Here is a 26,749-nt window from a genome sequence, read left to right on the forward strand (position 1 = left end):
ATTCAAGTGAATGGGTCCGCATCCGTGATGCGGAATGCATACGGCAGGTGATCCGTGTATTGCGGAACTGCCGTATGCGGTCCTCCACACGGGCACAGAGCTCTTACGTTCGTGGGCATGAACCCTTATGCAGAGGCGCAGGACCAGCGCCAGTCTAAATGTAAGTCAGTCGCCTAGCTGGCCTACATTTAGACCATTTTCTACGCCTAAAACAGGCATAGAATATGATGAATAAGACAGGACTGCCGGCCTGCCCCTTCCCCACCCATGCCACGCCCACTTTTTCAGACCGGACATGAGTGTAAAAAAGTTGCAGATTGTGGTGCAACTAACAGTCATCTGCACTTGAAATAGCCTAATATAGGTATATTGTAGTATAATAAATGACCCCCTATATATGTGTATATTGATACTGAAAGAATACTGCAATCCATTCCATGTTTTCCATTATGCTCTTTTCCCACTAAACCTGTGTATGTTTATGAATATAAACTTGTTTCTTATTCTGACATTTTATGCTATGACTAAGGGTGCTGTGGTCACCATTCTGGAGTAATGGACTGTCAATTTAATTTTCTGAATGGTAATGGCAGTAGGAGTAATTGAAGTAGTGAGATAGGCAGTGGGGAATTGCAGATGCGGCAGTGGCAGCAGCCAAACTGTACAGAACATGATGGTTGGAAGGCGACAGTGTAAGTGGCGTGATGCGTCCGGCAATAAATAGCCACTGTTGTAAATGGCAGATCTAGCCACCTGGTTCAGCACAAGGTGTGTGAAAATCCTCATGGCTCAATGCCTCATTCATTATGATGAAGGTGATGATTGGAACACTGGCAGAGGACAACTTTGTTACTTTGGGTATGACAATGTCACCTGCCATGCTGAAAACTCTGTGAGATGACACTAGAGGCTGGACAAGACAGTACAGAGAGAGCAAATTGGACCAGTTCTAGCCACTGTTGCCTTCCCAGAAGACCATGGGGTCAGGAAACATGGTATGTGCCGGAGAAAGGCCACAGTACAGGTAAGACTGAACCTGGCTGTCAGTATGTTGCTATTTGGTCAGCCTGGAGCGGCACAAATAAAAAACTGCTCCATCATGTTAATGACATTGAACTGGCTGCTGCTGCTTCTGTTGTTTGTGGTAACAGACAGTGGGAGGTGGGTAACTCAGAGGGAGGCAGAGAAAGACCCTTCAATGCAGGGGAGCCGCCAAGCTGCTACCACTTGGAATAGCCCCACTGTGGTTGACCCAAAGTGAGGAGATCAGAGACACTGGTGCGAAGCAACGAGGGGTAAGGCAATACTTGTAGTCAGGAAACGGGCTAAGGACATGGCAGGCAGAGTACCTGCAAATATGTGACACTAGTGCCAGGTTAGGGCAGGCACGAAAGAGTCAATACGTAATAGCCAGTAGTCAGATCAGGTGGCTGAGGGTCAGTCAGCAAACAGGCAGAGGTCGGTACATGGGCAGACCTTACGCAAGGAATAGCAAGATAGAAGCATCTATTACTGAGGCACCTCTCCCTTGGGAAAGATGCCGTAAGTACCCAGAGGTGGCAGCCATAGAACGCTGATTTGACACTTGGATTCTGCTTTCTGGCCACAATACTATTGTTCTGCAACAGAAATATGCAGGACATAGGTGATAAATTGGCAATGTATTTCAAAATGAAAGTGTATTGTTGTAGCATATATCAAAGACCTACCACTGTGAAGACCCCACTGGGCACCGGATTAAGGAATAAATGCAGTTGACTGGTATTTGGGAGGCATACAAAGGCGATGGGGTGACACACAGGGACAGTGATGGCACACAGGGAATAGAGTGGCATACCCGGGGGACAGTAAGACGTTTACAGAGAACAGTGATGACATCCAGGTAGCAATTATGCTATATTAGAGGACAGAGCTTTCTAGAGCTTGTTTAATTTTGTTTTCTTTTTTAATGAACGTGCTTTATTGAAAGTGCTCTAATGACGTTAGTGACGGGCAAAATATTATTTCACATAGATGCAATTGAGACATTTTTACCTTGAATTTGTCTTCCTTTATACATATCTTTTGTTTTGGTTGGATGGGCTCTCGCTCCATTGTCACACTTTGGTTGTTCATACCTAGGATAGCAAAAGGATTTCTTCCATTACAATCATTACTATATACCGGAGCAAATGTCCTTGTTCCCCAAGAACAGTACACAACCATTAGTCTTGGCACCATAAAAAAAAAAAAAGACACACATGCTTTTTAATAAATTTGTCACATATTATGTACTTCATGTCCACTAACTCACTATGACTGTTAACCAATTACCTGCCATTGAATTGCTGTTTTGTTTGTATTAGTTCTAACTAAACGGGTGCTGTGTGCTAAACTGCAGAGCCTAAAACACACCTTTATACAATGCCAGCAATAGGGATGTGTGTGTTTATTAGTAGAGATGAGCAAAGTTATCAAAAATTCGATTCGGCTGCCTCGCCAAATTTCACAAAGAAATTTGATTTGTTACTAATGACTTTGTCACAAATTGCATTCCATTGTATGTAGCGGGTGCAATGCCAGGTGAATGTTGATTCATTACCACGAAACGAAAGACAATTTGGCTTTGTGGCGAATCAAATTTTTCCTAAAATTATGAAATACTGTATGTTGCACTTTGATTCGCTCAACACTATTTATTAGCCATACCATCAACCAATCATCAACTTTTTTTTAGCAGGGAATGTATAAAGGAAATGTGTGCTGCTTAGCTGTTCTGTACACTAGCATGAGGAAAGTCCAGACCAAGTAGCAAGCACAAATTACAAAGTAGCAGTGAAATTATATAGCTTTCATATAGTGACTGGCTCAGCTACAAAGCTCTGTTTAAATCTTTTGCCATTCCAAAATTGAAACAGACACGCAACCATAGAGCTCTTGCAATCTCCACACCAAAAAAACCACACCAAAATAAAAAGTCTCTCTTAGATTCTAGACCAAACAACAGGGCAAAAGTGTCATCAATTCCATTCGCATTTTACAAGATTCTCTTGTAAAATTGATTTTGCTTTTGTGAAATCTAAGTGGATAGTAAAAAAAATTCTAGAGAAGCAAAGTCATCAATTTCCTCTGCTGTAAACAAGGACTGTGATGTAAAAGAATTAGAAACCACTGACTGATCACATTTTCAACTATCATTCCACTCTACTATATGCTGGCAATCTGACCACTCATTAAGAGTAGTGGTGAGTGAAGCAAAGTATCTTAAGCGGAATTCGGTACAAAGTTTAGGAAAACTTATTTTCTAAACAAATCTGAATGTCCTCGCACTTGTGGTAACATCATTTTTCTTAAAATAGCAGCTACATGTGTTAGAATGTGAAAGTAAGTATAGAGGAGACAAGCCCAGGAACGTGAGATCACCCATAAGGCCGTGCAACCAGCCAATCCGCAGGTAGCTATTAGTGTTGATCGCCAATTTTCTAATCCCAAATTTTAATTGCGAATATTGGGACTTCGAGAATTTGCAATAGCTAAAATATAGTGCTATATCTTCGTAATCGTGAATATTCTAGATATTTTTCCTTAGTACCCATGATCCCTCACTGCTTATTGCTTGTGGGCCAATCAGAAGGCTGTATAATCTTTGACTTTAGGAGTAGTGTTGATCGCAAATTTTTATCGTGAATTTTCCAATTGACGATTTTTGCAATCAAGAAAATAAAGACTGGAGATCACAAATTCGCGAATATATGACGAATATTCACACAAATATTTATGAAATATTGTGAATTTGAATATTGCCCCTGCCGCTCATCACTGGTAGCCATCACCCTGTGATGTCACAGCTAGGATGAGCTCTACAAAACCCTGATTCCACGTTGTTGCCGCCATTTTCCTGTGAGTTGAGCATAAGGAAAGATGTGACAAGATGCTCATGCACTAGGGACAGTGTTGGTGCAAACTGTTAACAGAGAGTGAAGGGCAATATTGGGGAGAGAGATGCAGGGAGAGTGGAGGGAAAGCATAGGAAACTGCTGAACTAAACTCTGCTACAATTTATCGCTGTGTACATAATTGTGCAGTGCACCAAGACTCATAGCTAATCCATTCTGTTAGCTGTAGAGATACTGTGCCATCAGTATTATAGGCAGGTCTAATTTATCACCAAGTACATAAGTATGCAGGTTGTCCGGGTTCAGAGCTGAACCCAGACATATCCATATTTTCACCCAGGCAGCCCAACTGATAGCATCGGAGCTCTTTTGTTTACAATAACACACTGCCTGGCAGAGGCTTCCGCCCGGCAGTGTGTTCGGTGATGTCACCGGCTCTGATGGGCCTGCTTTAGCGCTGCCCTAGCCATTTTACTGGCTAGGGCAGAGCTAAAGCCTGCACATCAGTGCCGGTGATGTCACCGGGCTTCCTGGCAGCCCCATGGAGAGCCCGGTTTGTCACCTTTGCCCTGCGCGATTTAGTGCAGGGCAAAGGAAAGCATTGGAGCATGAACTGCTCTGATGCTCAAGTCAGGGGGGCTGCCTGGGTGAAAATGGAGGTACTGTAGGTCCGGGTTCAGCTCTGAACCCGGACAACGCCTTTAATCCATACTGTTAGCTGTAGTGTTACTGTGCATCAGCATTATAGGCACTGTTAATTTTAGACAGATTGCCTGCATATACCTGATTTATAGTAATTTGAGATGAAGTAAGTCTCCATTTACTACACACACTATGAGCAGTCTATCACCTAAAGGGAAATACCAAGGGCATGACGGTCTACCCATCATGTAATACTGTTCATTTCAACTAACTTTTCTCCCATATTTACAGATGCAGAAGAGTTAACAGTTACACTTGGTGCATTATCACATCTAGTTAATGCGTTATGACTGTGACTGTTAAAGGAAATCCATTTTTCTAAAATCTTTTGTTAAACAGTTCCAGCGCATGCCAAATGAGTCCCCATAATCATGAGATGGAAAAAAAAAAACTGTCAATCAGATGCAGGTGGGCGGGGTGAGCAGTGAGCTCATGAATATGGGGACTCATGGCATGTGCTGGAGCTGTTAGGGACTAGCAGCATAAAGATGGTGACAGATTCCCTTTCTCTGCTACATCTATATTATTAGTTTGTAATCAATCTCTATCTAGCTCCCCTTTATCTACAGATATGACTAGAGCACATATTTCTCTAATTTCTAAGGAAGGAAAGGACCTAATCCAGTGCGTTAATTATCGTCCCATATCTTTACTCACCTTTGCTACCAGATTGTTGGCCTCTTTTAGTTCATAGAAACCAAGGTAGGGAGGGTAGGGATAACACATCTAGAGTTCTAAATATTATTTACCATTCTAAACATACAACTTGTCCCCTAGTCATTCTTGGCATGAATGCTGAGAAGGCTTTTAACAGAGTCAATTGAGATTTTATGCTTCAGATATTATGAAAATGTAACCTTAATGACCCTTATACTGGTGCTGTTTTCTCTATGTACTCTAATACTTCTGCATCTGTTTTGCTTAATGGGACACTTTTATCCCCCTTTCCTATTTGCAATGGTATCTGCCAGGTTTGTCCCCTTTATTATTTGTAATGGAATCTCTTTTACAAGTCATATGAAAAGATAACCTCATTAAAGGTGTTTTGCTTGGTGATCATGAGCATAAAGTGGCAGCTTATGCAGATGACTTTTTGAATATGACCACAAAACCGGTTGTCTCTGTTCCTGGAATATACTCTACACTGAAACATTTTCACACACTCTCCAACTTTAAAATTAATATGACAAAATCTTACGTTATAAGCATGAGACTCTCCCCTTCCAATATAATCTAGCTAGCAATTCTCCATTTAACTGGGACTCACCTTATATTACTTATTTGGGAGTGAAAATGTGCTCAGACCCTTCTGCTCTCTCAACTACACCCCTCTTCTGCATTCATTGTAAAAGAGTATAGGCAAACTGGATTTCCCCTTAGGCTACTTTCACACTGCCATTTCAGGGTCCGCCTGTGAGATGCGTTTCAAGGCTCTCACAAGCGGCCCCAAACGGATCAGTTTAGCCCCAATGCATCCTGAATGGATGCGGATCCATTCAGAATGCATCAGTTTGGCTCCGTTCTGCCTCCATTCCGCTCTGGAGGCGGACACCAAAATGCTGCTTGCAGCGCCATGGTTTGGCTGAAAGAACCTCATTACTTCCCTAATAATACCACAGTTGACTTACCTTCAAGAAGTATTATCTATTCCTGTCCCTAGGTTTTATTATATGGTCCTATTGAAGAAAATTTGCACTATCATCTGGGAAGGCAAAAATGCCTGAATTCTATCCAAGTTCTATCCAAACCTACACATCTAAGTGGTATTGGTTTACCTTATCCTGAACTTTATGGTAGGGCCATCTTCATGTCAAAAGTGGTGGACTGCCTAATATTCCTTGCACGCAAGTCCCGGGATGCTAAGGAACGATTATTACTTCACAGTTTCTTTTGTTCCCTTTTTCTTAGCGATGATACTCCTGAATATAGCTACATTATCTTTCAGTCCTATGATCAGGGCCATTGTACAGTATGGAGATGGTTTCAAACTTCCGTATGAGCAGTCCCCTTCCCCTCCCCACTGTTACAACTGTGAGATGCAATTAACATGGCCCCATGCACCCTTCGTGAAGGTCTACCTACATAGCTCTCAACACCACAATTTCTATTTCCCGACATTTTAACAAGGATGGCGATGTCCTTATTGCAAACAACCTTGATCCCCACCTGCAGCAATGCAGGTTTCAACTCAATATTGTTTCTTTTTTATGTTCCTATCTAACCTGACACATACATAAGAAGGACCTTATCTATCCTCTTACCTGGTTTGAAGGCTTAATACCTAACTTATTGCCTTCCTCTAAGCTCAGTTAACGATTATAAAAAAGGCTCAGCTCCCCAGTTCCTTTCCCGAAGCCAGCTTTTGTAGGTCTGTGGGACCAGGATTTGAATGTCATATGCTCACACAGACTTAACTCTACTTTTTCTCTCCCTGCATCATTCCTCCAAATGTGTGAGAATACAGGAGAATGGTAAGAAGGTTCTTACACCTGGTATACAACGCCGGACAAAACATGTTTATATAGTACTTCAGCTTCTGACACCAGTTGGCAGTGTGAAGCAGATTAGGAATCCTTCTACCATGTTTGGTAGACCTCACCATTAATTCAGAATAGGTGGTTCAAGATGTTCCAACAGAGCAATAAGATTTGTAACTTTTCTGTGTCCTAATTGAAAGCCTTGAAGACTTTCAGACATTTCTAATGTTCCTCCTTTCACTTACACATATTGTGACACTGGAGCTTAGGTTCCAAGTAGAGATAAGTGAATTTCATATTTTGAAATTCGTTCACGCTTCATTTACTGGTAAAATGTGAATTGCATTATGGATTCCGTTACCACGGACCATAACGCAATTCTATGCATGAATGCCTTTAGAGGCATTCTGTTATTCATTCCATCATAATAGAAGTCTATTGGCTGCATAACGGATCCGTCTCGTTTCCGTTATGCAGGGGAGTCCTCTCCTGTATAACGGAAACATATGGGTCTGTTATGCAGCCAATAGACTTCTATTATGACGGAATGAATAAAGAAGCGTGAACGAATTACAAAAAATTAATTTCATTAATTCATGGTTCCTAGGACTCTGTCCATTCATTTTCCATATATGTCGACACACACCTGTAATCATTATACTTGTACTGTTTATTTTTTTAACTGTTTATTGCATACAGTAACTTGATTTTGGCTATCACTAAAGTATATTTCTTCATAGGTTACTATGATATTGTGCGCATCGGGCCGCACAGGGGACTATTGTCCTGCACTCATATGATCACATGAGTGCAGGACAGTAGTCCCACAGGTGGCCCGATGCGCACAGTATCATAGTAACCTATTAAGCTGTGCGCTCCCGTGCGCACGATGTATGCTGCTCCGGGACATATGACCCGCTCACAGACCGTATGTTTCGGAGGGCATACAGTCGTGTGTATGAGCCCTTACTTTAAAACACATCAAAATGAAGATTTCAAACTGTCAAAAAGCATACCATACTGTACACAAGGTAGCTTTTGTGCAACAAAACACAACACACTAAATCTCCACGCAAAATACTCCACTAGATGTCACTGTAGAATAGTCTTTTTAATGGCTAGTTTATAAATATGTATATGCAGTTAGAAAAACCAAAGCATAATAAACAGTGCAGTAAGCAACTCTGAGCAAAGAAAGTAATGGTAAACAAGAAAAAAAATGGAAGAAAGATATCAGATTTAGTAGGTATTCGGCAATCTGCCAGTAACCACATTAGCACTCAATTTAGGGATTTTGCTTTCATTATAATCTTAAATAAAGAGGTCATCCATTAGGTATCAAAATACAAACCTAGCCCAACTGTAATAAAAGCAGCTTCTATTCCCATTATTGTGAAAAGATCTTTTTCTTCTTGAAGCTTTTTCCTCTTTACTGGCATTCTGCTTTGCATCACTTTAGTTTGTTTTTTTTTACAAAAAAAACAACATTTAAGCTGTTTGTAGGCCTTTGAAATTCTGATTTTGTTCTTATAACCCACAAATTTTTTTTGTAACTAACCTACTGTTATGGGCAGTGGGTGTGGAACTACACACCCACCAAGTGGATGTAGGGAACAAAGTTTCCATCCAAATACAGCAAACACAGATCTTGAAAATGGCAAGAGATTGAAACACAAAGGATATAAGAAATGTGGATAACTTTCATTACCTCAAGCAAAACGTGTTTTACTTGTAAATTGCTTTGTTTGCTCTCCCTAAAAAGTGCACAAATAATTACATACAGTATAGATGAAATAAAGCCTGATTTCCCCTTTTAACATTGTGTTCTCCTTTATATCCCTTTTTACATTTAGCCATCATTAAATCACACATTCCAAAGTAAGGACTTGGCTTTTGATCACATTTTATGTTTTGCCACATAATTTGAACTGTATGAAAAATAGAGACACTTCCTTTGACTCTAAGTCTTGGAATGTTTTAACTGTGCATCTTCCCTTGAATTGATTGAAATAAAAGTGTTGGTTTCTGAAATTCTTAGACGCTAAAGCAACGAAAGGAAACATCAGGGTGGCCACTTGGAGAAAAAGTGACAATCCCATATTTAAATTTTCTATTGCCAATCTTTCCAGATTACATAAAACCGGAAACATATGTGATTTAAATTAGTCTGGCTCTTCCATGTCATTTTAGAAGGAAGCTGGTTTAGGACTTAAAACTGTCCTGTGCTTTTTATGCTTACTCTTGTTATTATCTGCCAGGGCTAATATTATCTCTAAGAGCATGAAGAACAATGGGACAGATATATTGATGGGTTTATTCTGCGCCAGAATATTGTGCCCGCACTACTTTTATTTTGTACCAAATGTATTACGTTATTTGGATTGTTAAATGTGTGTAAATCTGTGATGTTGTTTTAGAAAGTGATAGAGGGAAGATGTCACACCTTGCACCACAGGGCATTATCAGAATGTTAACTTGTATTGTTCTAAACATGAGCCAAAAACCAAGATTGTGACAAAAGAAAGTGCAGAAAAAATCATGGCACCAAAATTGGCAAAAAACAAAACAAAACTTGGCTCTAGCATGTCGTAAATGAAAGACAATTATGGTGCATGCACTTTATATAGAGTATTAAGCATAGAAAGCATGTGCCAGAAATTCTGGGAAAATCAAGACACAAACAAGGCGTTGTTTATAGGGTTGAGCGAACCCGAACTGTAAAGTTCGGGTTCGTACCGAACTTTAGGATTTTGGGACCCCAGACCCGAACATTTCCGTAAAAGTTCGGGTTCGGTGTTCGCCGCATTCTTGCCGCTTTTTTAAATGCTGCACAGCAGCCAATCAACAAGCGTCTTACATCTTGCCCCAAGAGGCCATCACAGCCATGCCTACTAATGGCATGGCTGTGATTGGCCAGAGCAGCATGTGACCCAGGCTCTATATACAGTACAGACCAAAAGTTTGGACACACCTTCTCATTCAAAGAGTTTTCTTTATTTTCATGACTATGAAAATTGTAGATTCACACTGAAGGCATCAAAACTATGAATTAACACATGTGGAATTATATACATAACAAACAAGTGTGAAACAACTGAAAATATGTCATATTCTAGGTTCTTCAAAGTAGCCACCTTTTGCTTTGATTACTGCTTTGCACACTCTTGGCATTCTCTTGATGAGCTTCAAAAAGTAGTCCCCTGAAATGATTTTTACTTCACAGGTGTGCCCTGTCAGGTTTAATAAGTGGGATTTCTTGCCTTATAAATGGGGTTGGGACCATCAGTTGTGTTGAGGAGAAGTCAGGTGGATACACAGCTGATAGTCCTACTGAATAGACTGTTAGAATTTGTATTATGGCAAGAAAAAAGCAGCTAAGTAAAGAAAAACCAGTGGCCATCATTACTTTAAGAAATGAAGGTCAGTCAGTCAGCCGAAAAATTGGGAAAACTTTGAAAGTAAGGGCTATTTGACCATGAAGGAGAGTGATGGGGTGCTGCGCCAGATCACCTGGCCTCCACAGTCACCGGACCTGAACCCAATCGAGATGGTTTGGGGTGAGCTGGACCGCAGAGTGAAGGCAAAAGGGCCAACAAGTGCTAAGCATCTCTGGGAACTCCTTCAAGACTGTTTGAAGACCATTTCAGGGGACTACCTCTTGAAGCTCATCAAGAGAATGCCAAGAGTGTGCAAAGCAGCAATCAAAGAAAAAGGTGGCTACTTTGAAGAACCTAGAATATGACATATTTTCAGTTGTTTCACACTTGTTTGTTATGTATATAATTCCACATGTGTTAATTCATAGTTTTGATGCCTTCATAGTCATGAAAATAAAGAAAACTCTTTGAATGAGAAGGTGTGTCCAAACTTTTGGTCTGTACTATAAGCTTGAGTCACGTAACGCTGCACGTCACTCTGCTGTTACAAGTGTAGGGAGAGGATGCTGCTGGACTTGTGATTTCAGGGAGAGCATAGGAGAGAATCTAACTCAGCGATCTACAGACAAAAAGTTGTGGGGGTGCAGGGCACTATCGTTTTACCCTGCCCTGAGCTCATTGACCAAAAAATACTAAGTTTTAGAATTCTGTTAGTTAGGTGGGTGGCGGCAGCGGCCATTTTATGCATGCTCAGTGCACCAGCACTGCATCTGAGCTTTTGGGACATTGCAAATCACCATTTTTTGGGGGCAAACTACAACATCTGTATTAGTCAGTGCGTAATTTAAGGTAGAAATACATCCATCATTTTCTGGGGTTTGAAAAACACACTTTCTGGGGTTTGAAAAACAGTATTTTCCAGATCTGCAAGTGTTAAATTCAAGTTTAATATATACAGCTTTCATATTCTGTTAGCAAAAAAAGACTTTTTGGGCAATCTACAACATCTGTATTAGTCAGTGTGCAATTTAAGGTAAACACACTCTTTTGACAAAAAACACTATTTTCAGGCCTTGCAGCATCAGCACGTGTGAAATTACAGGCTTATATACTGCTGTCAAATTCAGTTTTTAAACAAACACTTATTTGGGCACAAACAATTTAGTTGGCAGCCTTTGATGCAGATGTCATTGTGAGATACACCCTTAATACTTTTGAGTTACATTCAGAGATTTTAAATACCGCCATTTGGTGCACCAATATTGAATTCAGGCCTACACTGGTTCAGGCCCTGTGAGATACCCCCTCTACATACAGGGGTTTGAATTAGGCATTTGAAATAGAGCCATTTGAAATACAGCCATTTTGTGCAAAGATATATTTACTTCAGGACTACACTGGTTCAGGGCGTGTGTGATCCCCCTTATACATAGAGGGGTTTAAATTAGGCATTTGAAATACAGCCTTTTTGTGCAAAGATATATTTCCTGCAGGCCTACACTGGTTCAGGGCGTGTGTGATCCCCACTATACATTCAGGGGTTTGAATTAGGCATTTGAAATACAGCCATTTGAAATACAGCCTTTTTGTGCAAAGATATATTTACTGCAGGCCTACACTGGTTCAGGGCGTGTGTGATCCCCCCTATACATTCAGGGGTTTGAATTAGGCATTTGAAATACAGCCATTTGTAATACAGCCATTTGAAATACAGCCATTTTGTGCAAAGATATATTTACTTCGGGCCTACAGAGGTTCAGGCCCTCTGAGATACCACCTCTACATACAGGGGTTTGAATTAGGCATTTGAAATACAACCATTTGAAATACAGTCTTTTTGTGCAAAGATATATTTACTGCAGGCCTACACTGGTTCAGGGCGTGTGTGATCCCCCCTATCAGGGCCGTCTTTACCAAGGGGCAAAAGGGGCAGCTGCCCCGGGCCCAGTTGCTCCTGGGGGGTCCAAGGCAGCTGCCTCTTGAGTCCTGCTAGCCACTGCCCCGGGTGTCAGGCTGTCAGTTGTGATCTAGGACCTTAGATGACATCATCACCATGTGACCAGTAACCTAGCAATATTACTGGTCACATGGCTATGAGGTCATCAAGGTCCTATCAGGAGTGTTGCAGGAGAAGTTTTTAACTGTGGAGCTTTTTTTGTGGAGATTACATCAGAAAAAGGTGACAGGGGCTGTTATGCTAATATACTGTAAACTACTGTATAGTGGGGTGCTGTATACTGTGGGGGGCCTGTATACTGTGGGGGGCCTGTATACTGTGGGGGGCCTGTATAGTGTGGGGGGCTGTATACTGTGTGTGTGGGGGGCTGTATACTGTGGGGGGGCCTGTATAGTGTGGGGGCCTGTATAGTTTGGGGTGCTGTATACGGTGAGGTGCTATACTGCTCTACTGTATACTGTGAGGTGTTGTATACTGTGGGGTGCTGTATACTATGGACTGCTATACTGCTCTACTATATACTGTGGGGTAATGTATAGTGTGGGGTGCTATACTGCATACTGTGTGGTGCTGTATACTATAGGGTGCTATACTGCATACTATGTGGTGCTGTATACTATAGGGTGCTATACTGCATACTGTGGGTTGCTGTATACTATAGTGTGCGATACTGCATACTGTGTGGTACTGTATAGTGTGGGGTGCTATACTGCATACTGTGGGTTGCTGTATACTATAGGGTGCTATACTGCATACTGTGGGGTGCTGGGGTGCACTGTAACACTAGGGTGAGCAGAGCCCTGGTCTCCTTCCTGCAGAGCGGTGCCCACTTCCAGCCTGAGCCCAGCTGCCCAGAGCACTGATCCTGAGCCGCTGGAGTCTTCAGAACTGGAAGTATTTATATCACTGTACTCTACCAGATGTGTGGATTTTTTGTTTGTGTGTTGTGGTGGAGGGCGTGATTGCCTGCTAAGGTGTGGGAAAGCGGGATCCAGGGGGCCCAAGTAAATTTTTGCCCAGGGTCCAAACAATATTAAAGACGGCCCTGCCCCCTATACATACAGGGGTTTGAATTAGGGATTTGAAATACAGCCATTTGAAATACAGCCATTTTGTGCAAATATATAATTACTTCAGGCCTACACTGGTTTAGGGTGTGTGTGATCCCCCCTATACATACAGGGGTTTGATTCAGCCATTTGCTATACAGCCTTTTTGTGCAAAGATATATTTACTTCAGGCCTACACTGATTCAGGGTGTGTGTGATCCTCCCTATACATACAGGGGTTTGAATTAGGCATTTGAAATACAGCCATTTGAAATACAGCCATTTTGTGCAAAGATATATTTACTGCAGGCCTACAGAGGTTCAGGCCCTCTGAGATATTACCTCTACATACAGGGGTTTGAATTAGGCATTTGAAATACAGCCATTTTGGGCAAAACAATCTTTTATTGAGGCCTAGTCTGGTTCAGGCCGTGTGAGATACATCCTTTACATACTGTCGTTATATTCTACTATTAATTAAACACCCATTTAGGGCAAGATCCTAAATTTAAAAAAATATGAGGAGAGCGTCAAATAAGGGACATGGCCCAGGTCGTGGTGCTGCTGGTGGAGCTCCTGTTGCAAGGAGAGGACGTGGTCGATCTGTGCCAGCTACACGCACAAGTGAAACCCCTTCCTCAGGAGCGAGTAGGCGACAAAACCTGGTATTTGATCGGGCCTAATGCTGCTCTACGAATGGTGAGTACACCAACCAACGAGAATAAACTGAGATTAAACGGGTATATCATCAAAAATAGATACTTTATTGAATAAATGACACATAAACAAGACATGAGACAACAGATAAAAAATGGCTACACCTGAGGAGGCATATTAGCACAGGTGAAACATGGGGGGAAGGGGTGAAGTATAAAAAGGAGGAGGTAGAAAAAAGGGAGTACAATACCTCACTAATTTCGCATTGTATTTCTGCAACCACAAATATTCAGTATATAGGGGCATAAAAGCCCCTTAAAAATACTAAAGTGAAAATGCTGAATGGTAAAACACCATATCAATAAATGGTTACAGACTACACCGCAACATATGGATGTGTGATGGTTCCAAATATGGGACCATACAACAACCAAAAGAAGAAAAGGTTAAAGTGCAAGTGCATGAGAAGTCACCATATCAATGGTCAAATATCACAATTGTAACTATGGTGACAACTTAAACCTCCATATACGTACAAATATGGCTCAGGTGCACAGCAACAACCATCTATGGATAACCCAAGTGGGTATAGCTAGACACCTAGAGCCAGTGAACACATCCCCCAAAGTTCACAAAAACAAAGCATATCTACATACCCATGATATGGGGATATACACCTCAGGAGAGCCACTTAACCCCGACGCGCGTTTCGGCGGATGCCTTCCTCTGGGGGTGAGGATCTCCTTGTGAATGCGCTTCTTATAAGGAGCCCTGCACACCTGTGTCACATTGAATTAATCTAAAGTTTAAAGGTAATTAATTTATCTGATCATCACCTCTCTGACACGGATATGTCTGTTTTACAGAAAGGATTGACCTTTTCACTTTGTTCTCTCCCTGATATATTTACAGAGGTAAAGGACCTCCATCTTTTTGGAAGCCTACTGGTTTTTAAAAAATGGTTCCATGTTTCTGAGGAGGATCCTGTTTTTAACACATCAACTGAGAAGGAGGCTCTCAATGTCTTGGAGAGCCTTTTACAAGAACAACAAACTGACACATCAGGTGAGATTCCTATGACATTGAGGAAATGCTCTGAAAAATTTCCCCCCTTGACTATCTGTCCAGCTGTGGATCTCTTTGTGAAATCTGTCACTAATGAACTCCACAAGCTACCTCAAAATAATACACGGAACAATTTCACATCAAAACAACGTGTAAGTTTGAGAAAATTACAGTTCCTATCGGACGTAATTTTCAAACCGGCAGATAAAGGCGGCAACATAGTTATCTGGCCCCGTAAAATGTACGAGTCAGAGGTCTACCGCCAACTTAGAGATACATCCTGCTATAAAAAACTCACGTTTAACCCTCTCTCATCCTACAGCAGCTCTCTACAGGATCTCCTAAATAGAGCAGTTGATGATGGTACTATCTCCAAACAATTACAGGAAGCACTAACTGTGAACAGTCCCACAATACCAACTTTGTACCTCCTACCAAAAGTCCACAAGAGTGTGAAGAGGCCCCCGGGCAGGCCCATCATATCTGGCTGTGGGGGACCATTTGAAAAGGTGTGTAAATTCCTGGATCATAAATTGAAACCAATGGTTGAGTGTCTCCCCTCATACACACAAGACACTCCTGATCTACTCGAGAAAATTGATGGGGTCCACTTAGACACGGATATGTTACTCGTAACATGTGATGTAGAGTCTCTCTACACTAACATCAGACATGTAGATGGAATAAAAGCTACATCCTATTTTCTGTCTATGAGTGACAATGATAGTGTGATGTCAGGATATCTCACAGACCTATTGCGGTTTGTGTTGACACACAACTTCTTCACATTTAATTGCTCCTTCTACCTGCAGCTCCAGGGCACGGCTATGGGGGAGGCCTTTGCGCCCTCGTATGCCAACTTGTTCCTGGGGCTGTGGGAGAGGGAGCTATTCATGTCAGATCATGGTGTGTCGATGGACCGGGTCATTTTTTGGACCCGGTACATCGACGACATCCTCTTGATCTGGCATGGGTCATTGGATGGGCTTCAAACCTTCATCAATGAACTTAACAATAATGGATATAATATCCATTTAACTTATAAGCATGACCCCAAGACAGTGGATTTTTTGGATGTTAAGATTAAAGTCGATGAATGTGGTTACTTACAGACGGATGTACACAGGAAAGAAACATCTGTGAATGTCCTGTTGCACGCCTCCTCGTCACACACTAAACAGACCGTTAGGGCAATCCCGACTGGCCAATTTATTCGAATAAGAAGGATTTGCTCCAGTGATGCTGATTTCGAACAACAAGCAGACACCCTGAGAAAACGGTTCCTCGAAAGGGGATATAGTAAGAGGTCCATTAAGAAGGCATACAACAGGGCCAGACACACACTACGGGAGAGCTTGGTACATCCGAAGCCAAAGAATCAACCTACTACTGAAATGGTAAGATAAATCACCAAATATCACTCACAATGGGAGGACATATATCAAATGTTAAAAAGGTTTTGGCCCATCCTTAGGACGGACCCAATTTTGGAAAAGTTTCTGTCCCCCACTCCATCACTGGTTGCAAGGAGATCAAGAAATTTGAGGGATCACATGGTGAAATCATACTATACTCCAGGGCGGGCAGGGACAATTTTTGGGTCAAGTGGACCCAAAGGGGGCTGCTCCCCATGCAGTAAATGTGTGGCGTGTCCTAATGTGGAGAAGGCCACGGATTTTCGGAATTCAGCCCAGACAAAAGCATATCCTGCACCACAAAAGCAGTGATTTATTATGCAACATGCCCGTGTCAAAAGATCTATGTAGGCCTCACTCCCAGAGAACTAAAAATGAGGATTAGGGAACACGTCTGGGACATAGTGAAAGCAAGGGATACTGAAGACCTGGTTAATTTAAAACCGATTCCCAAACATTTCAGGAAACATCATAAGGGCAATCCATCCCTCTTGAGGGTACGTGGCATTGATCACGTGGACTTGGGGATGCGGGGTGGTAATATAGCGAAAACCCTGGCTCAACGTGAGACCAGGTGGATCTGGACCACACACTTTTGTTTTTAATATAATTTTTTAAGTGTAGGTATCCTTGTTTTTTGCGTCTTAGTTTATTTCGTGATTACTCACATATGTGTTTTTTTATTCTTTAGTATATCTGGGTCTTTCCACACCCTTACCATATGGAGCTTTTAGGATATTCTGGGATGAGAAGATCCCCTTTGGACGTCCATCGACGTGGAAGATTTATCACTCATCTCTGTATTGTATATAGGATATATTGGGGGGATAAGAATCCTTTGGACGCCTGTCGACATAGAGAATTTACTTTATATTCTTTTACTATATATACCTTATGTATTTGTGCACAGTGTGCACTGTCACATTAATTCTACACATGTAACTTATACTTTGTCTTTGCATTATAATAATAGTAGTTACATATTTACCCATTCCTTTGGTTTTTTGTCAGTATTTGCTGTGCCCGACCGCGGCTAGCTTCCACCCCAATACTTTTGTTTTGGGGGGATGCTGTCCATGGTTGGACGTGGCTGACTGGCAATCTGACCTTGAAAGGAATGGATTCACATTTATTTTATTTAACACATTTTTTGATCATGTTTTCCCGGCTTATGTATTGACTGCTCACTTATATCACTATTTTTGCTTTCCCTTAATCATGTACCACAGAACTTATATATTATATATTACATAATATGTCACACCTTTATGACCCTTCACTTTTTGTTTAGATTTTTCTATATATAGTCCTCCCAGTGTAATATTAATATATATTGAGTATATACATGCTGTTGAATATTTCGACTGTTAGGGATTTCCATGGACGCATTTGCCTTCTCAGCTAAATGCTGCTTAATGATCTACTTTGTCTGAAGGACCTTCCTGGGGGAGTGGCTTACCGTCATGTGGGTGGAGAGGGGTGTGCAGCCTCGTGACTGGCCATCGGGGGGCCACGCCTACCTCCCTGCCTTTGTTTGGGCGCTGCCGGATACGCGATTGGCCGTCGCGGCTCTGACGCGTCACATGGGTGGGGCGAGATGTGCGGCCGGCTAACTGGCCATTGGCCGGCTATGCTACTTCGCCCGCCCCCAATTTTTCCTCCTCCCACAGTCCTGCTTACAATGGGGCGTTTTTAGATTAATTCAATGTGACACAGGTGTGCAGGGCTCCTTATAAGAAGCGCATTCACAAGGAGAGCCTCACCCCCAGAGGAAGGCATCCGACGAAAAGAGCGTCGGGGTTATGTGACTCTCCTGAGGTGTATATCCCCATATCATGGGTATGTAGATATGCTATATTTTTGTGGACTTTGGGGGATGTGTTCACTGGCTCTAGGTGTCTAGCTATACCAACTTGGGTTATCCATAGATGGATGTTGCTGTGCACCTGAGCCATATTTGTACATATATGGAGGTTTAAGTTGTCACCATAGTTACAATTGTGATATTTGACCATTGATATGGTGACTTCTCATGCACTTGCACTTTAACCTTTTCTTCTTTTGGTTGTTGTATGGTCCCATATTTGGAACCATCACACATCCATATGTTGCGGTGTAGTCTGTAACCATTTATTGATATGGTGTTTTATCATTCAGCACTTTCACTTTAGTATTTTTAAAGGGCTTTTATGCCCCTATATACTGAATATTTGTGGTTGCAGAAATACAATGCGAAATTAGTGAGGTATTGTACTCCCTTTTTTCTACCTCCTCCTTTTTATACTCCACCCCTTCCCCCCATGTTTCACCTGTGCTAATATGCCTCCTCAGGTGTAGCCATTTTTTATCTGTTGTCTCATGTCTTGTTTATGTGTCATTTATTCAATAAAGGATTTTTTTTTGATGATATACCCGTTTAATCTCAGTTTATTCTTGTTGGTTGGTGTATTCATGTACACTGAGTGGGTTTTTACTTACTCTTTCCGAGTCTATTTAAGATAGTATATTCAGTTACCGTTTATGTGTATGTCTATGTTTTGTGTAACCTAGTTGTAATAATCTACGAATGGTGAGGCCTGAAAAAGTACAGGCGATAGTAGATTGGGTTGCTGACAGTGGATCCAGTTCCTTCACATTGTCTCCCACCCAGTCTCATGCTGAAAGACCACAGTTGGCACCTGCAGCCGATGTCCATCAGTCTTTCACCTCACCCCCTTGCAAATCAGCCAAGCAGTCTGAACCCCAAGTCATGCAGCAGTTTCTTCTGCTTTTTGATGACTCTGTTAGCAGGGTTTCCCAGTGCCATCCACCTAGCCCTGCCCCAGAAATGGAAGAGATTGAGTGCACCGATGCCCAACCACTTATGTTTCAAGATGAGTACATGGGAGGAACATCGCAGCATGTCTCGGATGATGATAAAACACAGGTGCCAACTGCTGGGGCTTTCGAAATTGTGCAAACTGACAAGGAGGGCAGGGGTGAAGACTGGGTGAAAGATGATGTGGAGGACAATGAGGTCCTTTACCCCACATGGAATCAAGGTCATGCGAGAGACCTGTGTAGTTCGGAGGAAGAGCCGGTGGTCGCACAGAGCCACGAGCACAGCAGAAGGAGCAGGGTGCAAAAGCGGTCCTTCCGTCTTCTAGACAGTACGCCTGCTACTGCCCACCGCAGCAAGGGACCGAGCACACCAAAGCCAGCTCCAAGGAGTTCCCTGGTGTGGCAGTTCTTCAGACAATGTGCTGACGACAAGACACGAGTGGTTTGCACGCTGTGCAATCAGAGCCTGAAGCAAGGCATAAACGTTCTCAACCTGAGCACAACCTGCATGACCAGGCATTTAAGTGCAAAACACGAGCTGCAGTGGAGTAGACATCTCAAAAACCTGGCTCCTCCTGCTTCCTCTTCTGCTGCAGTCGCAGCCTCTTCATCCACCTCTGAAGTGACAGTGCCACCTGGCACCCCGCAAACAGAGGATCTGCCAGCAACACCAACACTTGGGTCACCAAGCATCTCCACAATGTCCCACGGAAGCGTTCAGCTCTCCATATCCCAAATAGAGATGTCGCGAACATAAAATTTTCCGTTCGGGAACGACGAACGCGAATTTTCACAAATGTTCGCGAACGGGCGAACCGCCATAGACTTCAATAGGCAGGCGAAATTTAAAACCCACAGGGACTCTTTCTGGCCACAATAGTGATGGAAAAGTTGTTTCAAGGGGACTAACACCTGGACTGTGGCATGCCGGAGGGGGATCCATGGCAAAACTCCCATGTAAAATTACGTAGTTGACGCAGAGTCGGGTTTTAATCCATAAAGGGCATAAATCACCTAACATTCCTAAATTGTTTGGAATAACGTGCTTTAAAACATCAGGTATGATGTTGTATCGATCAGATAGTGTAAGGGTTACGCCCGCTTCACAGTGACAGACCAAACTCCCCGTTTAACGCACCACAAACAATCGCAAACAGTCCATTTGCACAAGGATAGAAACCAAGCTAGCCATGTCCCGTTCCTTGTCCTCACTGACGTCATTGAAGGTCTCTTCCTCCACCCAGCCACATACAACACCAAGGGTCCCTGAAAGGTGACAACAAGCCCCCTGGGACGCCTGCTGTGGTTGGTCTTCCACCTCCTCAAAGCCACATTCCTCCTCTAACTCCTCTTCTTCAGACTCCTCGCTCTGCGTTGCCGCAGGTCCAGCAATCGACAACGACAAGGCTGCTTCTGGTGGTGATGTGACCACAACTCTTCCTTTTCATGCTCATCTACGGCCTGATCCAGTACTCTTCGCAGGGCACTCTCCAGAAAAAACGCATATGGGATGAGGTCGATGATGTTGCCTTGGGTTTGACTGACCAGGTTTGTCACCTCCGCCAAAGGACGCAAGAGCCTACAGCCATTGTGCATGAGCGTTCAGTAACGCGGCCAAAAAATACCCAGCTCCGCAGAGGCTGTCCACTTTTTTTTTTATTAAGAACCGGGAGATGGAAAAAGATACTTGGTCGGTCCTCTTACTTCCAATTCGGGGCACTGCGTGTACGCCTTGCAATGTACTGTGCCACCAGATATGAGTGGTGTGTTAAGTAGTACTATTCCTATCAGTTTAATCCCTGTTACATCCCCTATCAGGAGACGTGTATGGAATAGATTTTAGACAACCGCAAAGAGTTGTCAATAGTTGACACACTTATGACATAAATTTTATTCCTCTATGCGTCAATCTTGGTGTAGTGATGACTGTGCTCGTGCGCACGTTTGGGAGATTGCAAGCGATGGGGTTTTTTCAAAGTCTATGGTCGTGCTGACTGAGGTAGTTCAGTGACAGTTAAGTGACCCAAGAAAACAATGATTCTGCAGTGTGGGCCCATTGTTGGCCTAGTAGGATTTAATGATCACCTTAGATGATCACAAAGAAAATTAATGTTTTTTCTATGCAAAATTATCCAGCCGATCGCTTTTGGTCTGTTCACAATGAAGCAACGACCTTATCATCTGGGGTGTGCCAACATTGCCGTTGCCAACACACTCATAGAGGTGGTCGCTTCATTGTGATACGCAAGCCCCTTCACCACAACAAGGTAACAATCACGAAGGGGAATTGACACATGTATGTGCCTTTTTTTTTGTTTTGTTTTTGCAGCCACAGTGCAGCACCAGAGGCCAGAAAATTAGGCATGTACACATGCCTGAAAAATCAGGTATTGTTGAAGCCGCTGCTGTAGCAGCGGCCAGAAAAAATGATGTTTTCCAGGCAAAAAGTGCACTAAAACGTTTTGGCTTGAACCCTAGTTGGTGGCAGATAAGTCACGTAAGTCATCCGACATGCAGAGATAAAATACAGCAACGTGAGGACCATTTTTAGCCCAAGGCAGCTCATCTCATCACCAGGCCTTTATTAGTCAAATGTATCGCCCACTGTCAGTACCTTCGGGATCCATGCCTCATTCATCTTAATAAAGGTGAGGTAATCTAGACTTTTTTGACCTAGGCGACTTCTCTTCTCAGTGACAATACCTCCTGCTGCACTGAAGGTCCTTTCTGACAGGACACTTGAAGCGGGGCAGGCCAGAAGTTCTATCGCAAATTGGGATAGCTCAGGCCACAGGTCAAGCCTGCACACCCAGTAGTCAAGGGGTTCATCGCTCCTCAGAGTGTCGATATCTGCAGTTAAGGCGAGGTAGTCTGCTACCTGTCGGTCGAGTAGTTCTCTGAGGGTGGATCCCGAAGGGCTGTGGCGATGCGTAGGACTTAAAAAGCTCTGCATGTCCTCCATCAACATCACGTCTGTAAAGCGTCCTGTCCTTGCCGGCGTGGTTGTGGTAGGAGGATTACTTTCACCTCTTCCCCTGTTAGATTCCCGTTGTTCTGTGACATCACCCTTATACGCTGTGTAAAGAATACTTTTTAATTTATTTTGGAACTGCTGCATCCTTTCCGACTTGCGGTAATTCGGTAACTGTCACGAGGGTGTCGAGGACCACGCCTGACTCCGTTATACCCGGGGTCAGGAAGTCGCAGCGGTTGGCTGCACGCTCTATTTAAGATAGGGCTGTTTTCCTTATGGTAGCTTTCTGGGTTTGCTTAGCAAACCCTTTTGGCTCACTCAGGGATCCGTAGCTCCTTCTCCTCAGCTGTTCCTTGTCCAGCACTTCCAGACCTCCTTATATTTCTCTCTCACACTTCTCTGGTTGCCAGAGATAGAGCTTCCTGCCTGGACATCTATTCTGACCTTCTGGAGCTGTGTTGCTGCGTTCGCTGGTAGTTGGTCCAGTACGCTACCCTCCAGATCCCTGTTGGACCTTTTTGGTTTATTGTGGTCGCCCACCTGGGTGTATGTGTTTGTATGTTTTGTCTGTCCTCTCCCTGGTGTTTCCCTCTTAGTGATAGTGGTGTGGACTAGCGATCCCACCGGCCTGTTCACTATCCAGGGCTCATATTAGGGAAAGCCAGGGTTTAGGCACGCGATCGCCGCACGGGTGAGGAACCCGTCTAGGGACGTCAGGGCAGTTAGGTGCCAGCCGCAAGGTGAGTTAGGGGTCACCACCTTTCCCTCTCCCTTGGGCAGGGCTTTCCCTGTTTTCCTCCCTGTGCGTGTCGTCGGTCATTACATTATCTCTGGCCTTCTTTCCTCAGAAACAAAAGACCGTCGGAAAAACTACTAACCCCAGGCTGTGTGGAGGATGTCAGCCGGGGGGTATACGTTTCCTCCATACGTACATCGCAATTTGTGTTGCCAGCGGTTATTATTTTTGGTGATAAGACGGAGACTATTTCTTTCTTTCTAGACAGTGGAGCAGGGGTAAATTTGATAGATGCCCATTTTGCCCGCACTTTGGGTTTGTCTCTCTGTACTTTACAGAGACCCATTCCCATATTCGCTATTGATTCTGCTCCCCTGTCTCAGAGAAACCTCACGCACATAGTTCATAATTTACACCTTCGGGTAGGGGACCACCATAACGAGATGCTTTCAGGTTATGTTCTGGAGGGGCTTCCCACTCCGGTAGTGCTGGGTCTTCCCTGGTTGGTAGCGCACAATCCAGTGGTGGATTGGCAGGCCAGGGAGATATTGGAGTGGAGTGAGCAGTGCAGAGAAAATTGCTTAAATAGCAATTGCTTAGTCGCCTCCATAACTACCCTACCTACATTTATTTCGGACTTTGAGGATGTTTTTTCTGAAAAGGGTTGTCAGAAGTTACCACCTCATCGTCCTTATGATTGCCCGGTTAACCTTATTCCCGGCGCAAAATTACCCAAGACCAGGTTATATAATCTTTCGGGTCCAGAGAGACAAGCCATGAAAGATTATATCTCCGAGAGCTTGGCTAAGGGACACATCAGACCCTCTTCTTCACCCGTGGCTGCAGGGTTTTTCTTCGTTAAAAAGAAAGATGGGGGCCTGCGTCCTTGCTTAGATTTTCGCGAATTAAATCAGATAACCATCCGAGACCTATACCCTCTTCCTCTCATTCCTGACCTGTTTAATCAGATTGCGGGTGCTAGGTGGTTCTCCAAACTTGATCTTAGGGGTGCCTACAATCTGATTCGTATTAAGGAGGGGGATGAGTGGAAGACAGCGTTTAACACCCCTGGGGGGCATTATGAAAATCTAGTTATGCCTTTCGGTCTGACCAATGCTCCTGCCGTCTTTCAACATTTCGTTAATGACATTTTTAGTCATCTAATCGGCAGGTTTGTGGTAATATACCTAGATGATATTTTAATTTATTCGTCCGATCTGAAAACACATGAGGTGCATGTCAGACAAGTACTGCAGGTCCTACGGACGAATGAATTATATGCTAAAATTGAAAAATGTGTCTTCGCCGTTCAGGAGATACAATTCCTGGGTTATTTTTTATCTGCGTCAGGTTTCCGTATGGATCCTAGGAAGGTCCAGGCAATTTTAGATTGGGATCTTCCTGAGAACCTCAAAGCACTACAACGGTTCTTGGGCTTCGCGAATTTCTATAGGAAATTCATTAAAAATTATTCACTTATTGTAAAACCGCTTACTGACATGACTAGGAAGGGGACTGATTTTTCTAAATGGTCTGACGCCGCTAAAGTTGCTTTTTCCTCTCTAAAAGAGAGGTTTACCTCAGCACCTGTACTGGTCCAACCTGATGTCTCTCAGCCTTTTATTGTTGAAGTCGATGCGTCAGAGGTGGGAGTGGGGGCGGTGCTGTCTCAGGGTCCGTCTCCTGGCAAATGGCGTCCTTGTGCTTTCTTTTCTAAAAAACTATCTGCAGCAGAAAAGAACTACGATATTGGCAATAGGGAACTATTAGCTATTAAACTTGCGTTTGAGGAGTGGCGTCATTTCTTAGAGGGGGCAGTCCACCCCGTCACTGTAATTACGGACCACAAAAATCTTCTGTACCTCGAATCAGCTAAGCGTCTCACCCCTAGACAGGCTAGGTGGTCGCTATTTTTTACCAGGTTTAACTTTGTGATTACCTATCGTCCTGGGGCAAAGAACACCAAGGCTGATGCACTATCTCGTTGTTTCCCTGGAGGGGGTAATGTGAGTGATCCGGTACCCATTCTTCAAAGAGGAGTGGTTGTTTCTGCGGTACACTCTGTTTTGGAGGGGAAGGTGTTAGAGGCCCAGGGGGACGCCCCGGTCTCTTGCCCCTCAGAGAAATTGTTTGTACCGTTGAACTTACGTTTCGAATTATTAAAGGAACATCATAATTCGGCACTTGCTGGGCACCCGGGTAGTAAAGCAACCTTGGAACTATTGTCTCGTCGTTTTTGGTGGCCAAGGTTGCGTCAGGATGTATTGGATTTTGTGTCTTCTTGTTCTACCTGTGCGCGCGCAAAAGTTTCACATACACGTCCTGCAGGGTCTCTATTACCACTCGTCATTCCCAATAGACCGTGGACACATCTGTCAATGGATTTTATCACTGACTTACCTTTGTCTGCGGGTAAAACAGTTATTTTGGTAGTAGTGGACAGGTTTAGCAAAATGGTACACTTCATTGCGTTAGCCGCACTACCTAATGCTAAGACTCTTGCTCAGGTATTCGTCAGTGAAATCGTGAAGCTTCACGGGGTCCCCTCCGATGTTGTTTCGGATCGGGGTACCCAGTTTATTTCTAAATTTTGGAAAGCTTTTTGTTCTCGTTTGGGGGTACACTTGTCCTTTTCCTCTGCTTTCCATCCTCAGTCGAATGATGGAACCAAAACCTTGAGACATATCTAAGATGTTTTGTGTCTGAAAACCAAGAGTTGTGGTCATCATATTTACCGTTAGCTGAGTTTGCCATAAATAATCGTCGTCAGGAATCCACTGGCAAGTCACCATTTCTTGGTGCATATGGTTTTCATCCCCAATTCTGTACTTTCAAAGAGGGGGGGTCTTCTGGGGTTCCCGAAGAGGAACGGTTTTCGTCATCTCTTTCATCGGTATGGCAGAAGGTGCAAGCTAACTTGAAAAATATGGGAGGTAAATACAAATGCATGGCTGATAAGAGACGGTCGCCAGGTCCGGACCTAGGAGTGAATGACTATGTGTGGTTGCCTACTAGGAATATTAAATTGAAGGTTCCCTCTTGGAAACTGGGTCCTAGGTTTATTGGCCCTTACAAAATTGTAGCCATCATCAACCCTGTGGCTTTTCGCCTGGAGTTACCTCAGACTTTTAAAATTTATAATGTTTTTCATAAGTCGTTACTCAAAAAATATGTTCCACCTCTTGAACCATCACCGCTGCCACCCCCTCCTGTTGTCGTGGATGGTAACCTAGAATTTCAGATATCCAAAATTGTTAATTCTCGTCGGGTCCGCCGCTCTCTTCAATATCTGGTGCATTGGAGAGGTTACGGTCCCGAGGAAAAAATGTGGGTTCCTGCGTCTGAGGTAAACGCCGACAGGTTAGTTCGGGTTTTTCATGCCTCTCATCCTGGGAGACCTGGTCCTGAGTGTCCGGAGGCCCCTCGTAGAGAGGGGGGTACTGTCACGAGGGTGTCGAGGACCACGCCTGACTCCGTTATACCCGGGGTCAGGAAGTCGCAGCGGTTGGCTGCACGCTCTATTTAAGATAGGGCTGTTTTCCTTATGGTAGCTTTCTGGGTTTGCTTAGCAAACCCTTTTGGCTCACTCAGGGATCCGTAGCTCCTTCTCCTCAGCTGTTCCTTGTCCAGCACTCCCAGACCTCC

At 43.4% G+C, this 26,749-nt stretch overlaps 1 protein-coding gene across 1 annotated transcript in view; it reads right to left on the reverse strand.

The window, feature by feature from the left end:
• The window catches only part of SMOC2 (SPARC related modular calcium binding 2), a 500,318-nt gene that overhangs the window by 185,716 nt on the left and 287,853 nt on the right, over window positions 1–26,749 (reverse strand). Inside the window, exon 9 of the mRNA XM_040429405.1 lies at window positions 2,035–2,117. Within this exon, the coding sequence (XP_040285339.1) occupies window positions 2,035–2,117 (83 nt within the window). The remainder of the gene's footprint in view (window positions 1–2,034; window positions 2,118–26,749) is intronic.

Source organism: Bufo bufo, chromosome 4 (genome assembly GCF_905171765.1).
Source record: "Bufo bufo chromosome 4, aBufBuf1.1, whole genome shotgun sequence".
NCBI classification, from domain to species: domain Eukaryota; kingdom Metazoa; phylum Chordata; class Amphibia; order Anura; family Bufonidae; genus Bufo; species Bufo bufo.